The following is a 21,066-nucleotide window of genomic DNA, read 5'->3' as shown; positions in this document are numbered from 1 at the left end:
AAAAGCTAATTTGGAGTTATTTTAAAATTTAATTAATCAATTAATTTTTGATAATTCTATTATTAATTTTTAAATTTATGTGAATGAGTGTTCTGCTGCATGAATGTCTGTGCACCAAGTGCATGGCTGGTGTCTGTGGAGTCCAGAGAGGACATCAGAGGCTCTGGAACTAAGTAACAGACAGCTGTGAGCTGCCAGGTGGTTGCTGGGACCTGAACCCGAATCCTCTGGAAGAGCAGCCAGTGCTTTTAACTGTTGAGCCATCTTTCCAGCCCCTTTTTTTTTTTTTAATGTGTTGTGTAGGTTTATAGGCTAATATTAAAAACATCGGTTAAAAAGATGGATCAAGCCGGGCGGTGGTGGCTCACGCCTTTAATCCCAGCACTCGGGAGGCAGAGCCAGGCGGATCTCTGTGAGTTCGAGGCCAGCCTGGGCTACCAAGTGAGTTCCAGGAAAAGGCGCAAAGCTACACAGAGAAAGCCTGTCTCGAAAAAAAAAACCAAAAAAAAAAAAAAAAAAAAAAAAGATGGATCAAAAGAATCCTTTGCAAAGTTCACAGGAAAGTTAAGATGTATGTTTTGATGACTGTGATATGGTTCATAATCTTGCTTGTGAGAGTTTTTTTCATTTATTTATTTCTTTATTTTGCTCTTTATTTTTAAGATAAGGTCTGGGGCTGGAGAGATGGCTCAGCAGGGTAAGGGAATTTGGAGCCCCAGCACCCATGTCGAAAGGTAGGCGTGGCCAGTAGCCAGGCATAGCTCCGTTGGAGAGTGGGTGGGGCAGAAACAGGAGGAGAGCTGGGGCTTGCTGGCTGTCAGCCTAGTTGAAAAACGGCAGATTTCCGGTTCAGTGAGGGACCGTCTCAAGGGAATAAGGTGGAGAGTTATAGAGGAGAATAACCAGCATCTTCTGTCCTTTTCACATCTTGATTGTGAGCATTGACATGTGCACATACCCATAAACTATACAAAACACACACCTGTGTGTGTGCTGGTGCAACTTAAAAAAAAAAGTCTTGAGCCAGGTGGTGGTGGTGCACCCCTTTAATAACAGCACTCAAGAGTTTAATCCCAGCACTTGAGAGGCAGAGGCAGGTGGGTCTCTGAGTTCAAGGCCAGTCTGGTCTACAGAGTGAGTTCCAGGACAGCCAAGGACCGTTACACAGAGTAAACCCTGTCTTGAAAAAACAAAACAGAACAAAACAAAAGTCTCTCTGTAGCTCAAGCTAGACTCAAACTCTCAGCAATCCTCCTGCTTCAGTCTCTTGTGTGCTGAAATCACAGGTATAAATCAAAGTCACTCCACCCAGCCATCCATATCATAGAGAAGAATATAACACAACTACATTTTGTTTTCCCAGCAGAGGAAGGGAAACTGAGGTTCAGAGAAGTTGAGAGATTTATATAAAGGTCACAGGCTGGTAAACAATGAAGCCAAGGCTCCAGCTTGGCAAACTGCCTTCAGCCCGAGCCTTGACTGCGGCTAGCAGCCACTTGGCTCGCTTCTGTTTCTGATGGTGTTTGGGTAAAGGAAGATGAGCACACAGTGCTTTTCAGGACCTGCTGGCACACAGTGACACACTTCACCCGCCAGTGTACAGCTCACCCGGTCCTCGTTTGTTCTGGAAGCTCTCAGTCTCAGTCCTGGAGCCCACCCTTTCATCCGAGCCAAGTTGCTCGCCCCTTCTCCTGCTGCCATGCACTGAACAGCTTGCTCCCTAAGAAATCTTCCATTTCCTCTGGGTCCCAGGGTTGTGGAGGAGAAGCACTTTGAGGTAGGGTAGAGAGTGACTTTCAACTCTAGAGCAGTGGCCACAGTTACCGTGGTATTTCCCGAAAGTGCTGGGTTGCCATGGTGTCTCTATGACGACCAGAGCATCTCATTCATTATCTCCAGCACCTTGGCAGGGAAAGCTAAGGCTGGGACTGGGAGAGTGCAGTGAAAGTCAGGCTAAGGACTAGAGGCTTCTGTGGCTGTGGTCCTTCTCAAACTCCACAGCTAAGTGTCTCCTGTGGCTCTGGAGCACTCCTTTTCTTGGGATCTGAGTTCAAATCTCAGTTGTGCAATGGACTAGCTGTGTGGATTTTTGGAAAATGACAGTCTCTAAGCCTCATTTTTCTCAATTGTAAATGAGGATATTGGCATATAATGTAAGGATTACATGAGATAAGGTATAAAAGGTGCTAAGCACAGTGTGATGCTCATAGTAAACACTTCACGAGTAGTGTCAGTACCAGTTATGGTGATGATTATAATTGTAACTGTCATGATTTTATTAGGGGAACCTCTGGGCTTCTGAAGGAATGAAAGACAAACTCAAAGTCAGGAAGAAGCAGTTTTGAATCAAGATTTAGTGATTTTCGAGTGACTGTTAAAGAACCTTGCCTGGGAGCTATTTATCGTATCTGGAAACATCAGGATCTGAGAAGAAGTGGGAGCTTCCATGATGGCTAGTACCTGGTCCTCACCTTTATGTGACACCCAGGGCTTGGGGAGATGAAAGGAAGCAAAGTTTATTTTCTAGGGTTCTTAGAAGTCAGCCAGGTGGACAGGGTCTCAGCGGATGGATGGCAGATGTAGGGATATGCACCTAATTGTTACTAGAACATGCTCTCTCCTCTCTTCTCCCCCCTGCCCCCCGTGTTGTGGTGTGGGTATAGATATGTAGGCATGTGGATGGGCACATACGGGTGAGTGCTCATGTTGGGTGTGCAGGCCAGAGGCTGATGTCTGGTTTCTTTCCTAGTTAACTTTCTACCTTCCATACTGAAGCAAGGTCTCTCACCTGAACCCAGAACTCCCTAGTTGGCTAGTCAACCTAGAAAGACTTGTGGGGATTCTACCGTCTTTGCCTCCCGAGCACTGGGATTACAGGTGGGCTGCCACGGCCACCTGACATTTGTGTAGGCACTTATGTCATGCTCACGTGACAAGTGCCTTACCCACTGATCCATCTTCCTGTCCCTTCTCTTTTAAAAGAGAAGTTATGAAGGTTCCAACCATTAGAGGGAATTTCCTAAATGAAAGAGAAACCAGAGAACACACATCTACTCTCTGGTTCCAGAGCTGTATTTCCCACCCTCTAGCAAGGGGTGGGAATGTTAAGGGATAGGCCTGGGGTGAGAATGGGGTGGTTGGAAATGACTTCAGAGAGGCCATGACATTGGAATTGGCATGTGAAGGATGATTAAGTGTCTCAAGAGGTTGGGGGAGGCATTTCTGGGGATGGGAACATCATGAGCTACCTGACTAATATGGTGACTGGCTGGGCAAGGCTGTGGTTTATGGGAAAGAGCCCAGATTGCCTCAGCTGTCCTGAAGCCTTGGTGAGTCTAGAGAGAGTAGATGTTCCCCAGTTCTTAGTCCCTTGGGCCACTGGTGCCCTCTAATGCAGAAGGTGAGAAGGGCTTTCAGTAGGTACTGGCGGGTGACTGTGCGGTGACTGTGCATAGTCTGTGCAGACGCTCCCTTCCAGGGTGCTGGGAAGTCAGTGCTTTGTTTACAAGGGAGTCAGTTATTTTGCCCTCTCTGGCCTGGGAAAAGCCACAGACTCCACAGATGGGAATTCTTGGAGGAGGAGGAGGAGGAAGAGGAGGAGGCCATTGGACTAGGCCAGGCCCCCTACTGCATGGAACAGACACCCCACTTCTGCACTTGCTCTCCCTCTGTGAAATCAGGGCTCGCCCCGGCTAGATTCCAGGGCTGCCAGAGAGATGAGCTCTGCAGTGCCGTGTGAACTAAGCTGTTGTCCATGCTGTGAGGGATCGTTGTGAGCATGTTAAGAGGCAGCAAGAGCGAGTACTAACAGCAGCGGACAGCTCAGCGCAGCGTGCCAAGCGTGCTTCTGAGCTCCTCCATTTCCGCAAACCCGAGACATGGTGTGGAAGTGCTCGCTTGGCTTACAGATGAGGTAACTGAGGCCCCGAGTAGTTAATTGTCCAAGACTTCCCAGCTCCTAGATGGTGGGGCTCGATTGTATATAATGCCACCTGGCACAGACAGTTGTGTGTACAATCAGAAAGTTCCTTGATATAGGACTCTGGGTCCTTGCTTGGACTTGGGCACCTGGTCTAAGTTCTCTGGAACTATTAAATTTACAATATATGTACATGTATGTATTTTTCAAAGTTAAAATGATTTTTATTTTGTATTTGAGTGTGTGGGAGTGCCACTGGGGTCTAGAAGAGAGTGTTGGATTCCCAGGAGCTGGAGTTACAGGATGTTGTGAGCTACCTAACATGGGTGGAGGGGACTGAATTCAGGTCCTCTGGAAGAGCTTTTAACTGCTGAACTGGCTCTCCTTTATTTAAAGGACATTTTTGCTTTCACAGTAAAACTGATAGGAAAATAGTGTTCCCTACTGTCCACACAGTCTCCCCCATTATCGATGACCCCTACTAGAGTAGTGCGGTGTTTCAGCTGAGGAGCCTGTGTGGAGCCCTGATTTAAAGTGTGTGGTTTTTATATCTGAAAAATGTTGTCAGATTCTCTCCAGGTCCCTTGACCCTGAGATGCTTGAGACCATGAACTGCATTATTAACAAGCAGAAAGGCTGTTCCTGGGATAGATAGTGCCACACACCGGAGCTTGACACTTCCCCTTCTGTGGGGCCAGATGGATGGTGTGGGCAGGGACCATCAGGGCAGACTCCACCCCCCAGCTTTGTGCTCCTGTTGGCATGGTGTGGGGTCAGGCCTGGCCATGGCTGGGGCTGTAGATAGCGCCTATCGCTGGTAAGTGAGATGCTGGTCACTCTAGCCTTCCTGCCTCTGCCAGGACACCTGCCCTTTCTTGTTCTGCTCTCTAGAACTCAGGGAGTCTTGGAAAGCATCACACTTCTTATCTCCAGGTGGCTGCACATGCTGTTCTTTCTCCCATTCTTGGCTAGTCCTTCTTGCTCTAGCCTGCTCAAGTACCACTAGCCCCAGGAAGCCTTCCTCCATCCTCCCAGTCTGTCTACAAAGTAAATGCCTCTAACCTCTTCCAGATACCATGTTCCTTCTCCACCACCTACACTTGCTTACTCCCTGGCATTGCAGAGGTCTGCTTTGGATGGGCAGCCTCTTTCCCAGCTGCATGTAGTACAGAATATCAAAGATAGAAGAGCCCCCAAGCCTCCTCTAACAGGCAGGAAACCCAGAGAGGGACAAGGTATAAGCTCAGGATCACGGTGCATCATAGCACAGAGGGGACCAACTCCTCTACTCATGACAGAAAAGCAGAACATGAAAATCACCAGTGATACCAGTGTTAACATTGTTTGTGTGTTTGTGTTTAGTATCAGTTTCTATCCTGTACATAAAAATATTTAGCAAAAATAAAGACAAATGGGGTTGGGGATTTAGCTCAGTGGTAGAGCGCTTGCCTAGCAAGCGCAAGGCCCTGGGTTCAGTCCTCAGCTCTGGAAAAAAAAAAAAAAAAGACATTCGTACAGATTGTTTCAATAGTATATGTGGTCAGGGGCTGGGGAGATAGCTCAGCCAGTGAAGTAAGCCTTGTAAGCATGAGTATCTGAGTTCCCTCCTAATGATACATGGGCGGTGGGGGTGTGTAGATGTAACCAACGGTCTTATAAAATAAGAAACACAGAGCCAATTCAGAAAAGAAAGCCAAGAGGTCAGAGCTAAGAGCCTCACCCTTCCTGATTCAGGGATCTTCTCCAGCCAAGAGAGCTCTCCGAAAAGGACCTACTTCCTGTGTGTCTGTCTTTAAAGTCTTCCTGTTCTGCCTTCTCATTGGTTGTAAACCCAAACATGTGACTGCCTCGTCACTGCCTGAATGTACCGCCCTCCATGTCCTTAAAGGCGTGCGCCACCGCCGCCACGCACTTGCTATGACTCTAATAGCTCTGACCCCCAGACAACTTTATTTATTAACATACAATTAAAATCACATTTCAGTATAAGTAAAATACCACACAGGGGTGTGTGTGTGTGTGTGTGTGTGTGTGTGTGTGTGTGTGTGTGTGTGTGCTTTAAATCCCAGCACTGGGGAGGTGGAAACAGGTACGTCCTTGGGTTCACAGGCCAGACAGCACAGACTGCTTGGTGAGTTCCAGCCCAGTAAGAGATCTTTATCTCAGAAAAAGGTAGACAGTATCTGGAGAATGACACCTGAGGTCCGCTGGCTTTTACACACACACACACACACACACACACACACACACACACACACACAGGCAGATGTCTGTCAATATCCTTCATGTGTTATGTTTGTCTCAGATCCCATCATCACATTAGGCGTTCTGGTTTGTTTGGAGACAGGGCCTAGCTGTGTAGCTCTGCCTGCCTTGACCTCACTGCACACAGAAGGTTGGTCTCAAACTTGTGGTCATCCTGCCCCATTCTCTTGGGTGCTAAGACTGCATGTGCCACCATGCCTGGCTTGCATCGCGATTTCTAGAGAATACTCCCATGTATAGAGAATACCCCCATGTAGGGCACTTGCCTTTATAAGCTGCACTGGGATTTGGATTCCTATAGAGAAATCTTTTTTTAAAAATATTTATTTAGCCGGACAGTGGTGGCTCACACCTTTAATCCCAGCACTCGGGAGGCAGAGGCAGGCGGATCTCTGTGAGTTCAAGGCCAGCCTGGGCTACAGAGCGAGATCCAGGACAGCCAAGGATACATAGAGGAACCCTGTCTCGAAAAACAAAAACAAAACAAAATTTTAAAAAGCCATTCTGTGTTTGTATAATGGTGTGTGTGGATGCTAGTGTGTGGGAAAGCAGGCTTGTGCATGCCAGAGCATGTATGTGGAGGTCAGAGAACTTTCTGGAGTTGGTTCTCATCTTCCATCTTGCTTTCTTTCCTTGAGGCAGGTGTCTGGTTGTTGCTGTTGTTTCGCAGCACACTCTAGGCACACAGCTTCTTGGGGCCCCTACTGCCACAGCCCCCTCCCTCAGTGTAGGAGTGCTGGGATCAGGCTCGGTTATCAAGCACTTTGACCCACTGAGCCATTTCCCCAGTCCTTTCATAGGACTTTTAAGTGTGTATACAAAATATGGGTTTCATATATCTGTATATTAGATTCTATTCTTGAAAAAATTGTACATGATTTATTTAATTTTTAAATTTATTATGCATGTGGGCATTTTGCCTGTATGTATGCCTTTGTACCACATGCATACCTGGTGCCCACAGAGAGGCAAGAGGAGGGCATTGGACCCCTGGAACTGAAGTTACAGATGGTTGTGAGCTGCCGTGTGGGTGCTGGGACTAGAACACCGGTCCTCTGGGAGAGCAGCCAGGGCACCCAGCCATCTCTCCAGCCCTTGTACTTATTTTATTTGTCCTCCTTTTCCTTCCCCCATCTTGCTTCTTCCCACTCCATCTTGCTTCTTCCATGGGGACATCTTTAATGCTTCTGCAGTGATCACATCTTGCTGTCTGTCATATGGTCCCCATGCTGAGCACATCAGAGAGTCTTGGGCCTAGGAGGAGATTAGCGATCTTTACCCATAAGGCCAACCCCCAGATTCCCAGTTCTCCATCTGGTGCCTCAGCCCAGTCTGTCTCACTTCCGAGACTGCTGACCCACATGGAGAGCTTTCTAGTCTGCAGGGTGCCCTGTGGGAAGGTGCTTCTTGGTTTGGTGGTTTTCACTCATGTAACGGGGGCTGGAGGGTGGTGTGTAGACTGCTATGGGCACATGGGAATTGGAGCCTTTGTACTGTATGTGTGGTCTCTGCTTACCCTTTCCAGACAGAGACGGGTATTCTGGCTTGGGTCCCCTGGTGGGGCTCAGGCTGGGGAAAGAGCTAGAATCTAGAGTTCTGTCAGTCTGGGTGGATAAGGCCCAGTGTAGAGGAAGTCCTTACCTGCCCCATTTGGTCACCTGGTACCCAAGGTTGCCAAGCAGGTACCTGAGGAAGTGAGATTCGTGGTTGCATCTGGGGAGATGCTCACCATCCCTGTTTCTGAGTGTCCCTGCATCATACCCCTCAGACACATTTGTTCCATCAATCCTCACTCACCACAGCCCAGCGTGGAAGGAACCTCACAGGGTGAGTTCACTGATGCTTCAGCGGCAGTGACTTCCCGCAGGCTTCTGTACACAGCTCTGGGTTGGAGTCCTGCTCTGGCTGCTTCTGTTCGTGACTGGGATTGCTGGGGTCACTTAGAGGAAAGGCTGGCAGAGGGAAGGAAAAGCAGAAGGTAGGAGGCAGGAGGGGAGTGGACAGGAGGATGTGCTGTTTGGTCCTGATTCAGATACTCTCTCTTCCTCCCAGGCCTCGCCACTGTTCCGTGTCACATTTTGTTTCTGGATTTTTTTTTTTAAGATAATGTATTTGTGTGTGTGTGTGTGTGTGTGTGTGTGTGTGTGTGTGTGTGTGTGTGTGTGTGTGTGTGTATGGGGTGTTTTGCCTGCATGTATGTATGTGTACCGTGAACATGCCTGGTGCCTGTGGAAGTCACTGAATTCCCTGGAACTGGAGCTGTAGGTAATGGTGAGCCTCCATGTAGGTGGTGGGAACTGAATCCAGGTACTCTGCAAGAACAGCCAATACTTTTAACCTGAGTACTGAAGTTATTCTGAGCCATCTCTCCAGCTCTGCTTCTGGATTTTTCTTGGCCTAGCTTGGCTTACTAATAATGAAAACTAGCAGCTACCGTTGGTGGATGCTTCTTTAAGTACACTCCTAGTGATTTCTGTACATTGTTGGCCCTCATTTTCCAGCTCCTTACGGTGTGGTTACCTTTGCTGTCTGCATCATTTCACACACGGGGAGACTGAGGCTCACAGAGATAAAAGAGTGTCAGGTTGGGTGGCAGCTCTTCAACATGAACCCACCTTGTCAGGACCCGTGTTTCTGTGGTCAGCTGGCTCTCAAAGCTCTCCTCTGACTCTCTGCTTTTCTCCCCAGCTCCCCAGCCTTCACCCTGCGGGTGCAACTCAAGAGAGCGGCATGCGGCACCCCCTGGCTGGCCCACCATCTTCTGACCTGCTGTTGACCACCCCCAGGAGGCCCTGACGCCCTGGGGCACTTCCGCTCTGCACAGGACCACGCTGGGGTTTGCCATGGTGACATAAAGGGGTGTAGAGGAAGGAAGGAGCAAGACCAGCCTGTAGACTGTGCCCCTGGCTGGGAGAGGGCCAGGGGCCCGGATCCTTCTCTCCGCTGCCCTTTGAACGTCTTACTTCTAAGTGTCTGAATTTCTCAGTCAGTGGACAGCTCTTGGGCCTCCTGTGTGAGGCCTTGCGGGGGCCAGGCCAGGCTGGGCCTCTGCGGGTTGAGGTCTTGGGGGCCAGGATGCCTGCCCTGGCGTGCCTCCGGAGGCTGTGTCGGCACATGTCCCCCCAGGCTGTCCTTTTCCTGCTGTTCGCCTTCTGCCTGTTCAGCGTCTTTGTCTCTGCCTACTACCTATACGGTTGGAAGCGGAGCCTTGAGCCCTCAGCAGATGCCTCGGAGTCTGACTGTGGGGACCCTCCACCCGTGGCCCCCCAGCCGTCTCCTGCCGATCAAGCCTGTGCAGGCAGTTGCCCCTTCCCGAACAGACCCCCTGGTGCTGGTCTTTGTGGAGAGCCTCTATTCGCAGCTGGGCCAGGAGGTAGTGGCAATCCTGGAATCTAGCCGCTTCAAGTACAGAACAGAGATTGCACCCGGAAAGGGGGACATGCCCACACTCACTGACAAGGGCCGTGGCCGCTTTGCCCTCATCATCTATGAGAACATCCTCAAGTATGTCAACCTGGATGCCTGGAACCGGGAGCTGCTGGACAAGTACTGCGTGGCCTACGGCGTGGGCATCATTGGCTTCTTCAAGGTATTCAGGGAGCAGGTTTCTATACTTGTTAGCCAAGCACCTACCAGTTGGCATTGTAAAATGAGTGCAGTGGTAGCCCTAAGCTCCCAGGCTTCCGGTGAAGGTTAAGTGGGTTCCTGCTTCTCGCTGGCGAATGCTTAATAACTATTGGGAGGTGTTGTCTACTCCACATGGGGCTCAGTGCACAGCAGGCACTTGCCTGAAGGAGCCTTGGGGGTGGGTGCAGGGTAGGAAAAGGCATCTGCTAGGGACTCTGAACCCTGCCACGGCAGTCATCTCAGATGAGCAAGTGCAGGCGCAAGAGGGTTAGGCCTTTAATCCCAGCACTCGGGAGGCAGAGCCAGGCGGATCTCTGAGTTCGAGGCCAGCCTGGGCTACAGAGTCAGTTCCAGGAAAGGCACAAAGCTACACAGAGAAACCCTGTCTCGAAAAACCAAAAAAACCAAAAAACAAACAAAACAAAACCAAGAGGGTTGTTACTCATCTGAAGCAGGTTGGCTTTCCATTGTCTTCCTCCTGGAGATCGATAGTGGGGGGTGAAGTTTGGCTTCCCAAACCAGAGCCATTTTGCGCTAGAAGAAAGGAGAAAGAAATCCCAGTTTGCAGGTGGGGAGCTGCTCCGGGCTTTGTGGAGTTCCCAGAACCACCCCTGGGATGGGGGTGGGGAGTCGTTGCTTAAAGCTTGTTATGGAAGGTCTGCCCTTGAGGAGGGGGCAGGGACAATGGATATGTGGTCATGAAAGATGAATGCAGGCCCCAGCTGGGGACTTGACTTGGGGGCTTGGGGGATATTTGTTTATTGGATGCTTCCAGTGTCCTGGGCCCTTGCTAAGTACCAGTGCATAGAGTAGTGGAACCGACAAGTCCCTGCTCTCACAGAGCTGACATTTTAGCACAGTGGGGATGGAGTGGGCCACTGGAAACAGAGGCAGTGGCGGCTGTGAGAAATGTAAAATGAAGGGGAGCAGAGACGGGTATTCGAGAGTGGGTGTGGGGCCAGTCCTGGACTCTGTGGTCAGCCAGGAAAGTTTTCGCCTGTGAGTGGCCTGAGGGGGCTGAGGAGGGCGCAGGGCTACTGCATAGAACAAGAAGGTGCTGTGTCCCAAGCCTCTGCGCACATTGTTCCTTTGTTCGGCGCTGGGAGGGGCTGCGCGGGGCTGCTTTAGCCCAGGCTTCCCACAGCCTGCTCTTTCATGCACTAATACAGCAGGAGGCTCTGCCACTGAGAAGGGAGAGTGAGTCAAAAAACCAAAGGCCCTTAGAAATCCTGCGGCGGGGCGGCCCAGTATGATTTGTTTCTCAGCCAGCTTGATCTCTTTCACAGAGCACCCTCTGGGGAACACTGGCCTGGTTTATGGCTTCACAGAAGCAGAAAGTTAGGCTGGCTCCATTGTCTCTGTGCTTTTTTCTTTTCTCCTCTACTCTCTACCCTTTCCTGGCATGAACTTCATTAAGGTAGATTCAGAGCCCCAGGCCTGAGAATCATCAGAACGGCTGACGTTTATTGAGCGCTCCTTCAGTGCGGGTGCTGCCTGCCTGCTTCACAAATTAACTTACTTCACACTAATAAGTCATTTTCCAAGGCAGGCAGAGGGTATGGTGATTTAAGAGAGGGGAAACTGAGGCAGAGAGAGGTTAAGAAATGTATCCAATGCCTGGTAGTAGTGGCGCATGCCTTTAATCTCGGCACTCGGGAGACAGAACCAGGTGGATCTCTGAGTTCAAGGGCAGGCTGATCACAAAGTGAGTTCCAGGACAAGCCAGGGCTATACACAGAAACCCCTTCTTGAAAAAAAACAAGAAACAAACAAGACAACAACAACAAAAAGAAATGTTTCCAAGCTCACACCTCTACCAAGTATCATCCAGGATTCAAGTCCAGAAAGCCCTGAGCCATAGGCATGGTCTTTCTAAGGTTTGAGGAGTCTACGAGCTGACTGTTCTTTACTTAATGAACGTCAGTGTCAAGTCCTGTGTGTGTACTAGACTCCTCTAGGCCTGGGGCATGGACGTTAAGCTTAGTTAAAACATCAGAGCTCGGGTCCTGTGTAACCTCAGCTCCTTGCGTACAGTGAACATGAAGCCCGTTAAGAACAGGGACATGCTTACGGTCTCTCTGGGGTCAGTGGCGAACTCAGCTCTCCCTACACTGTTGCATAAGTCAAGACTCCTCCTGGATCTGAGCTGAGGCTTGTGACTGTTCGGTTAGAATGCCGCCTCCTGGTGGTTGAGGCACGCCACTGCTCTTCTGCAAAGGCTGCCTTTCTGTGCCGTGCCTTGGACTTGGCCGACTCAAGTGCCCGTGCCAGGGCTCAAGTTCCGCCCCTTTCAGATTGTCAAGGCAGGGTGAGGTCACGAGCTGAAAAGTCCAGACCCTGGGTCAAATCTTTATGAAACTTAGAAGCAATGTGACCTTGGCCAGGATGTTCAACCAGTGAGACTAGTTACAGTTCCTGCCTCTAGACCATGCTAGAAGTGTGACAGTTGAGAGACATACAAGGACCAGGCCAGCACCTGGAGTCACTCCATCAGTGGCAACTGGGGTGGCATGTCCACTCCAAGCTCAGCAAACACAGCAGTTGTACTTGGTCTGTGGCTCTGACGCTGTGCCCCTGAGAAGTCCTTGAGGTGGGGTCGGGTCCTCACCTGTACCATTCCTAACACTATCCCACCTCAGCCTTGCAGAGTCTGCGTCTGAATACACTCGGAGGGCCGGCGAAGGCCACCTGACTTTCCAGGGCCCAGCATGTTGCATTGCGTGCTCTGACACATAGAGTAGGCACTTTGTTTTCAGATAACGTGACTCAAAAATCAAGTGGCTTTACCAGAGTGACATAGTATGCCACCCAGCCAAGATTTGACAACCTGGCGTATTGCTTCTAACTGGATGACCTCTGAAGACCGCATAGGAACAAACTGACTAGAGCCCCACAGAAGGGATGTAGGGTTTCTCAGGGCGGCTTGACCGTTCATAAGGAAGTCTGTGCTAGGCCTCCATATCCCAGTCCTTGCTCAGGCTCTTCCTTAAGTCAGGGTGACCCCTGTCTCCTTGGTGCTGAGGAGTAGGAAGAAGGACCCTGTGACAGGGCTAGCGTCTCCAGTGCCAAGGCCCTCTGTTCCCTTCCCTGGCTAAACCTTTCCATGGCTGCCTGTGATAGCAGCTATCCTGGCCTGACTTCTTCCTCAGCGGTGCTGTGTCTGGACAAGCTACCAGCACCTCACAGCAAGCTCAGGGCCAGGACTTTGAAATGGGATCCCTGAGCTCCAGTGCCTAGTGGGTTTCCAGGCCTCAGCAGTGGTAGACAGGGCCTGATGTGTTGTGGGTCCCTTCATAGGTCACACTCTGTGTCAGTGCTGACTTAGGGTGGTGGGGAGCAGGGAGCCTAAGGAGGGTGTCTCTGAAGATGGGTCTCAGTCTCTTGCACCTCAGCATTGAGGCTGGCTCAGGATAGGGTCTTGGCAGGCACTCCCTGCATTTGGAGATCCAGAGTGGCTCCTTATCACAGTTTACAAAGCCAGGCCCCTGCAGAGGCTTTGTGGGAAGGAGAAAAGGCCCGACTGTTAAGATTAGTAAACAGCTTCCTCTGGGCAGGCTCAGCTCTGCACCTGGCAGAGCTTGGACTAAAACCTACCATCTGCTTTCTGTTCAGCACGTGCCCAGGCATGGTGCTCACCAGGGCAGCCCCACAGGTATCCTGTGGGTGACCCTCCTTGCTTTTCCAGATGCAAACCGGAACCTGTGCCCTCATTCCGAATCCTTGGGTAGAGTCTTTGACAGCTCCAGGGACCTGTGGGTCTGGCCCCCAATGGCCTTTCTGCCTCTTGTCCGTTCTTGATCGTTCTCTGGCTCCTTGCTCTTTCTCGGTCACGCTGTGCTCTCTCCTGCCTCCGGGCCTTTTCACTGGCTATTCTTAGGACTTGACCTCTGCCTTCTCCTAGTTGATCACTCATTCTGTAACAAGCTCCAAAGGCCCTTTCTCCAGGAGCCTCCTGAGGCAGCTGACTGCCCAGCATGTGCTGGTCTACAGCTGTGACCTTTCCCATGTAGGTGTACCATGTTTTGTTCTTATGTGGTTTTGATGGCTGTCTCTCCTTCCTGCTTAACTCAAGAGGAGGGTCATATCTGCTTTTCTCACTTTACACAGTTCCCTGTCTGTCTTTTTCTCACTATATCTCATTAAATACTTACTATAATGTCTGGTACAGTGAGTCGCTGCAGACTGATAAATTAGCCCTGGGACCCACAGCTATCAGGTGCTAGGTACCAACAGCTATCTGTTCCTCTTTCATTCTTAAAAATAGTTACTCATCAAATGAATGTGTGTCCCTGCTGGGTGTCAGGGATCCAAAGTAAGAAATATAGCCTTGTTTTCAAGTAGGCCCAGGCTGGGAGGAGGGAGGCTCTGAACCCAGTGCAGCCCTGAGGCTTTGCCAGGATCCCAGGGAGGCCATTGCCAGAAGCTGGTATATGTGTTTGGTTTGGAAGGATGAACAGGAGTTTACCAGTCCCAGAAGAGATGATAGAACCAGTGTAAGAACAAGGACAAATGTACTATATCTAGAGCCAGATGTCTGGAAGTGTGAGGGGAGAGCATGGCAGAGTGGGGAGACCAGGGAGGAGGGAGAACATGACAGAGTGGGGAGACCAGGGAGGAGGGAGAGCATGACAGAGTGGGGAGACCAGGGAGGAGGGAGAGCATGGCAGAGTGGGGAGACCAGGGAGGAGGGAGAGCATGGCAGAGTGGGGAGACCAGGGAGGAGGGAGAGCATGGCAGAGTGGGGAGACCAGGGAGGAGGGAGAACATGACAGAGTGGGGAGACCAGGGAGGAGGGGGTCATGGCAGAGTGGGGAGACCAGGGAGGAGGGAGAGCATGGCAGAGTGGAGAGACCAGGGAGGAGGGAGAGCATGGCAGAGTGGGGAGACCAGGGAGGAGGGAGAGCATGGCAGAGTGGAGAGACCAGGGAGGAGGGAGAGCATGGCAGAGTGGGGAGACCAGGGAGGAGGGGGTCATGGCAGAGTGGAGAGACCAGGGAGGAGGGAGAGCATGGCAGAGTGGGGAGACCAGGGAGGAGGGAGAGCATGGCAGAGTGGGGAGACCAGGGAGGAGGGAGAGCATGGCAGAGTGGGGAGACCAGGGAGGAGGGAGAGCATGGCAGAGTGGGGAGACCAGGGAGGAGGGAGAGCATGGCAGAGTGGGGAGACCAGGGAGGAGGGAGAGCATGGCAGAGTGGGGAGACCAGGGAGGAGGGGGTCATGGCAGAGTGGAGAGACCAGGGAGGAGGGAGAGCATGGCAGAGTGGGGAGACCAGGGAGGAGGGGGTCATGGCAGAGTGGGGAGACCAGGGAGGAGGGAGAGCATGGCAGAGTGGGGAGACCAGGGAGGAGGGAGAGCATGGCAGAGTGGGGAGACCAGGGAGGAGGGAGAGCATGGCAGAGTGGGGAGACCAGGGAGGAGGGGGTCATGGCAGAGTGGAGAGACCAGGGAGGAGGGAGAGCATGGCAGAGTGGAGAGACCAGGGAGGAGGGAGAGCATGGCAGAGTGGAGAGACCAGGGAGGAGGGAGCATGACAGAGTGGGGAGACCAGGGAGGAGGGAGAGCATGGCAGAGTGGGGAGACCAGGGAGGAGGGAGAGCATGGCAGAGTGGGGAGACCAGGGAGGAGGGAGCATGGCAGAGTGGGGAGACCAGGGAGGAGGGAGAGCATGGCAGAGTGGGGAGACCAGGGAGGAGGAGATGAGTACAGGGAATGGGGGCAGCAGCAAGTGGGGGGGGGAGGTAAAGATTGTATCCCTGTCAGTGGTGGCTAGTGGGCAAGAGAGCTGCCTTTCTGTGTAGGAGGGTGGTGTGTGTGTATGTGTGTGTGTGTGTGTGTGTGTCTGTCTGTCTCTGTGTGTATGTACGTGTGTCTGTCTGTATGTGTGCGACTGTCTGTATATGTCTGTCTGTATGTGCATGTTTGTGAACATGTGTTTGTGTCTATGTGGATCTGTGCCTGTGTATAGTTGCATGTGTACACACGTGTTGTGTGTGTGTATGTGTGTGTGTGTGTGTGTGTGTGTGTGTATTCAGTGAGGGATGCGGCAGCTCTTGTGAAGCTGTAAATGTTGTTGACGTTACTGTTCTCGACTGTACCTGACAGCTGTTCTCCTACCCCACACTGCTGTAGGCCAATGAGAACAGCCTGCTGAGTGCTCAGCTCAAAGGCTTCCCTCTTTTCCTGCATTCGAACCTGGGCCTGAAGGACTGCAGCATCAACCCCAAGTCCCCACTGCTCTATGTGACACGGCCCAGTGAGGTGGAGAAGGGCGTGCTGCCCGGCGAGGATTGGACTGTCTTCCAGTCCAACCACTCTACCTATGAACCAGTACTGCTGGCCAAGACACGCTCCTCCGAGTCCATCCCACACCTGGGTGCGGATGCAGGCCTGCATGCCGCACTGCATGCTACTGTGGTGCAGGACCTGGGCCTCCACGACGGCATCCAGCGTGTGCTGTTTGGCAACAACCTCAACTTTTGGCTGCATAAGCTGGTCTTCGTGGATGCTGTGTCCTTCCTCACAGGGAAGCGCCTCTCACTGCCTTTGGACCGATACATCCTGGTGGATATCGATGACATTTTTGTGGGCAAGGAGGGCACACGCATGAAGGTGGAGGATGTGAAGGTAAGGAGAGTCTCGGAATTCCTCATCAGGCCACACCCCATCTGTGTCTCCTGCGCTGGTATCTGCAGACCCATTGACCCCCCTTCAGCCATTTGCTGTCTTGCTGTGTGCAAGAGGCATCTATGAAGTGTTAAATATGGAGAGATTTTGCATGTGTGTTCTGGAGCTCAGAAGGAAGAGACCCAGGCAGAAATAAAAAGGATCTGGCCAGGGTTGTAATCTGCCTCTTAACCTAGATGTGATTTTAACTCTTTGAAAATGTTTGTCATTATCAGAGCTCCCAAAGATTCTTCAGAATAAGATCCCAAGTCACATACACAGCATGCTTTAACAGCTGTGTATGGATAGTAGGATGCTTACGTTGAATTCTGAAACCATTTACCGAATTGTTTGTGGAAGCTCCTTGCAAACACGGGGTTGCATCCACACGTGAGCTGTCAAGAAAGAAGCCTGCCAGAGGACAGCCTTACGATGCAGTTGTCCATTAGTCATCGGTCACTGGAGCCTCTGCAGAGGAGCCAGCGTGCTGGAACGAGGGCATCAGTGTGGGTTGCCACCACAGAGGGCCAACACAACAATAAGGCAGATGGAGACAAAACAGGGGATTAAGTCCCCAGAGCTGCTGCCTGCTGACTGGGTATCCTCTCTCTGGAGATTAACAGGGCTAGAGATGTATTAGCACCAGACACAGACCTCTTTGATGCTGCAGGAGGCTTTAGACTGTGGCAGGCACTCTTCCCTGAGCGGTGCAGACACATTGGCGTTGTCTTCCTGAACTTGAAACCTCTGGCAGGACTGGCCCAAGGTCTAGAAGGAAGGCTCCACGGGGTTGTGGCCTTGTCCTGCTCAGAAGTGAACTCTGCAGAGAGGAGCACAGGGAATGGTGACTCTGACTAGGTGATTTGGGGAAGTCTCATCCCATCCCTGAGCCCGAAGGAAGGGGGAGTGCCAGGGAGGGACTCGGCTGTTTGCTAGGCATACACAGTGGTGCCTGCCTGGGGTGGGAAGCGCATGTCCACGTGGTCAGGCTCCTCCCTCCCTGCTTGCCATAGCAGACCTAGGCAGTGTTGATCCGCTTTTATGTACAATGCTACTCCTGACACTTGCGTTTTCAAACGTTCCTCTGTTGAAGATTTTTTTTTTTTTTTTTTTTTTTGGTTTTTCGAGACAGGGTTTCTCTGTGTAGCTTTGCGCCTTTCCTGGAACTCACTTGGTAGCCCAGGCTGGCCTCGAACTCACAGAGATCCGCCTGGCTCTGCCTCCCGAGTGCTGGGATTAAAGGCGTGCGCCACCACCGCCCGGCCCTCTGTTGAAGATTTTAAGCCCACTCCAAGTTGAGCCTTCCCGCCAACATCTTCATGCAGTGCTGTGACCCACCCCAGCAAAACAGATGACCCTGTTGCTTGCTTGGTCACTCTTCCAGTGGCCCAAGCTTCTGTCCTTCGTAGTCTAGGTCCTCACTGCATGAGCAAGGGAATGCCTGAGAGACTGTGGTCCAAGGCGAGGCCTCTAGCTACCCAGGCTCACCATACCCTTTGTGAGCCATTGATCTGGGGTTGCATCCTGTAGCCCAGGCTAGTCCGAGCTTCATTATCCTCAGCCTCCTGAATACTGTGCCTAGCTTTTACCATCCCCCCTTTTTGTTTTCTTTTGGGTATAGTCTCATGTAGCCCAGGTTGGCCTTGAACTCTTGATCCTCCATCCCTTCCTGAATGCTGGGGTTATAGACATGTGTTACCAGGCCTGACTCCTCTTCCCTGTTTCTGAAGAAGAGGCAGTGCAGCCGCAAAGAGCCCTGCCTGTGGGAAACAAATCAAGGCCCCCCCTGTCTTCCATGCATCAGCTCGGGGCAGAGTGCGGGTGCTTCTTTGGCAGTCCTCCTTCCTTGCCCTGAGCCGGGGAAAAGGGAAGCAGTGTCCGCTTTAGTACGAAGCATGGCTGTCAACTGACTGTCCTTCAGAGCCGTGACTGTCACCTCGTTGGCATGTGTCATTCTGGCCATGCAGTACACTTCCCGTAGTCCAACAGAGTCTGCACATCTGGGTTGGTGAGTGCTAGCTCTGTGCTCAGCAGTCTCTGTGTGTTATCTCACTGGTCTTCAGAGCAGCTGGTGAAGAGGTAGGAGTCCTCTTCTACAGAGGAGGCCACTGTGGCCCGGAGAGATGGAACAGCTTGCCTGAGGCCACATGGCTGGATCATGTGTCTGTCAGGCATTGATTAGACTTGCTTAGCTGCCCGAGGTGACGTACTGCCTGAAAGGGGGCCTTCTGGATCTTTCCTCAAAGCCTTGTGAGCAGTGCAGTCCTAACCCAGGGGCTAGCCCCTTCCCTGGACTTCCATGGGTGCTAGATGTGTTCACACAGCAACACTGGCACACAGGGCACAGAGGACATCCTTGGCAGGGCCAGGATCCTTTGATCTAATCTTGCATTCCCCCAGGAGGAAAAATCCTCCACGGGAAGACATTGGTGCTTGTGGTGTCAGTGACTGCGGACGTGACTATAGGTCCCATTCTTCGTCACTCTTCTACCACAGTCAGGTAGTTTTAGACTGAGTCTCACTTGTCTGAAGAGCTCCACGAGGACAGAGATCTTCTGGTCCCCTTTTGCAGTTAAGGCCTAGAGAAATTCGGAAGCTTCTCAGGCATGCCTTGCTGAGCTGAGCTGGAACTCAGGGCTTTTCAAGCCAGAGAGAATCTGGTGTAGGAGGTGGCAGGGGGCTGGCTTCTTAGGTGCAGCCTGGGCTGCCTCCCAGACCTTATGCTGAGATAGTCTCTATGTGGCCGAGCCCTGCTGGCATCTGCTTGATGTTGCTAGCATTGGAGTAAGGGCCCAACATTTGCATCTTGGGGCGCTGTGCTGGAGATGGAACCGGGCCTCAGGTGTGCGGCAGATGCTTCATCCTAGACCCACACTGCCAGCCTTGTATCAGGCCCTGAGAGTTTTGTAGCTGGTCTTGTTATAGCAGGACACCCCCTCAGATGCTCAGTGGGAGGAGTCTGACCTGACCTCCCCTCACTGCTGCCTCTCCTCTGCCTGCCCTAGGCCCTGTTTGATACACAGAATGAGCTTCGCACACACATCCCAAACTTCACCTTCAACCTGGGCTACTCAGGGAAATTCTTCCACACAGGTAGGTGGTGGTAAAACCAAAAAAAAAAAAGGTTTTTATTACTGTGTGTATACATGCTTGTGTTCATATGCCATAATGTGTGTGTGGAGGCCAGAGGACAACTTGGGGGTGGTTTTCTGCTTCCCCTGTGTGGGTCCCGGGGATTGAACTCAGGTTCTCAGGCTTGGCCATTTTGTTGCTGAGCTATTTCAGAAATGGGCTGAGTTTTAAGACTGTTATAGAAGCACACAGCATAGAAAGTGACAGCACAAATGACCGTCCCTCCCCACCACGGCCACCACTGTCCTGTGTTTTGTCTGCAGTAGCAGGGATGAGGTTGAGGGTTCTTCCACGTTCCTCACATGCTGGGCAAGTGAAAGGGAACCAGCCCTGAATTGGGGGCCGCAGTCCTTGGTGAGGATGGCTTCTGGAGTTCTAGGCAGGGCCACCGTGTCAGCAATAGGTTGAGGTTGAGAATGTGCAAGATGGCCCAAAGGTACCCGAGAGTGCTGGTGATGGTGTCTGCATTTTGTGTCCTTAGCCCTTAGCAGATCTGGAGGTGGCTGTAGTCGTACCTCTGAGACAGAGGTTTGAGTGCCCTGAATCCACCCAGAACTTCTGCAGGCTAGTGGGCAAAAGGGCATATGACCCAGTTTGGATCAGTGGAATTGGACAAGAGTAAGCATGTGAGAGGTGGCAGAACACTTGGGGTTGTTGACTTCAAACACCAAGAGCCCGCAGAGGAGATGGTGTGGCCAAGCCACTTATTGAGGCAAGGGCAGTCCAGACTAGACTTGGGTCTCTCTGGGCCAAAGTTCGGTTGACTCTTCCACGCAGCTAGGTGGCCCGTGGCTGAATATTCCATCTGTAGTCAGGCCAGGCTGGAAGGAGGGCTGCGTGGCCAGCCAGCTGTGCCGAACTCTCTGCCGCTGCCGTAGGTACCGACGCTGAGGATGCTGGGGATGATCTGTTGCTGTCCTACGTGAAAGAGTTCTGGTGGTTCCCCCACATGTGGAGCCACATGCAGCCCCACCTATTCCACAACCAGTCTGTGCTGGCTGAGCAGATGGCCCTGAACAAGAAGTTCGCTGTCGTGAGTAAGATTCCCCATGGGACAGAACTGGGCGGGGTTGGGGGGGTGTCAGGGGCTGGGCTGGGCTTCACTGATAGATGGGCTTCATCTGATAGATCTGTTTCTGGGCTAGGGCCTGGGGTGAGCTGCCTTGATAGCCACTGTCTCCTCAAGAGGGCTGTCCCTCTGTACAGACAAAAACGAAAGCTCACTGGGCCTGGTGGTACATGCCTGGAGTTCCAGCCTTTGGGGGGCAAAGGCTGGAGGATAAGTTGCAGCCAGCCTGGGCTACATGAGACCCTGTCTCAAAACGACAAAAACCAAAACCCCAAATTAAAGACACTGAGACTCAGGAGGTCACCTAAGGACTCATGCTGAGGCCTGTTCATTTCCTGGGCCCAAACTCTTACCTTCAGGCAGGGTAGAACCTCTGGAGAGCTGGCAGAG

The 21,066-nt window shown here is 51.8% G+C and overlaps 1 protein-coding gene across 1 annotated transcript in view; it reads left to right on the top strand.

The window, feature by feature from the left end:
* Ndst1 (N-deacetylase and N-sulfotransferase 1) overlaps window positions 1-21,066 on the top strand; it is a 64,565-nt gene that overhangs the window by 24,772 nt on the left and 18,727 nt on the right. Inside the window, 5 exon segments of the mRNA XM_052742246.1 lie at window positions 8,873-9,448; window positions 9,450-9,773; window positions 15,942-16,436; window positions 19,481-19,568; window positions 20,486-20,640. Coding sequence (XP_052598206.1) covers window positions 9,260-9,448; window positions 9,450-9,773; window positions 15,942-16,436; window positions 19,481-19,568; window positions 20,486-20,640 — 1,251 coding nt within the window. The 5' untranslated portion in view covers window positions 8,873-9,259.

Source organism: Peromyscus californicus, unplaced genomic scaffold, assembly GCF_007827085.1.
Source record: "Peromyscus californicus insignis strain IS unplaced genomic scaffold, ASM782708v3 Scaffold_17__1_contigs__length_78620276, whole genome shotgun sequence".
NCBI lineage: Eukaryota > Metazoa > Chordata > Mammalia > Rodentia > Cricetidae > Peromyscus > Peromyscus californicus.
The sequence above is the reverse complement of the archived record's forward strand: the minus strand, read 5'-3'. Positions and strand labels throughout refer to the sequence as shown.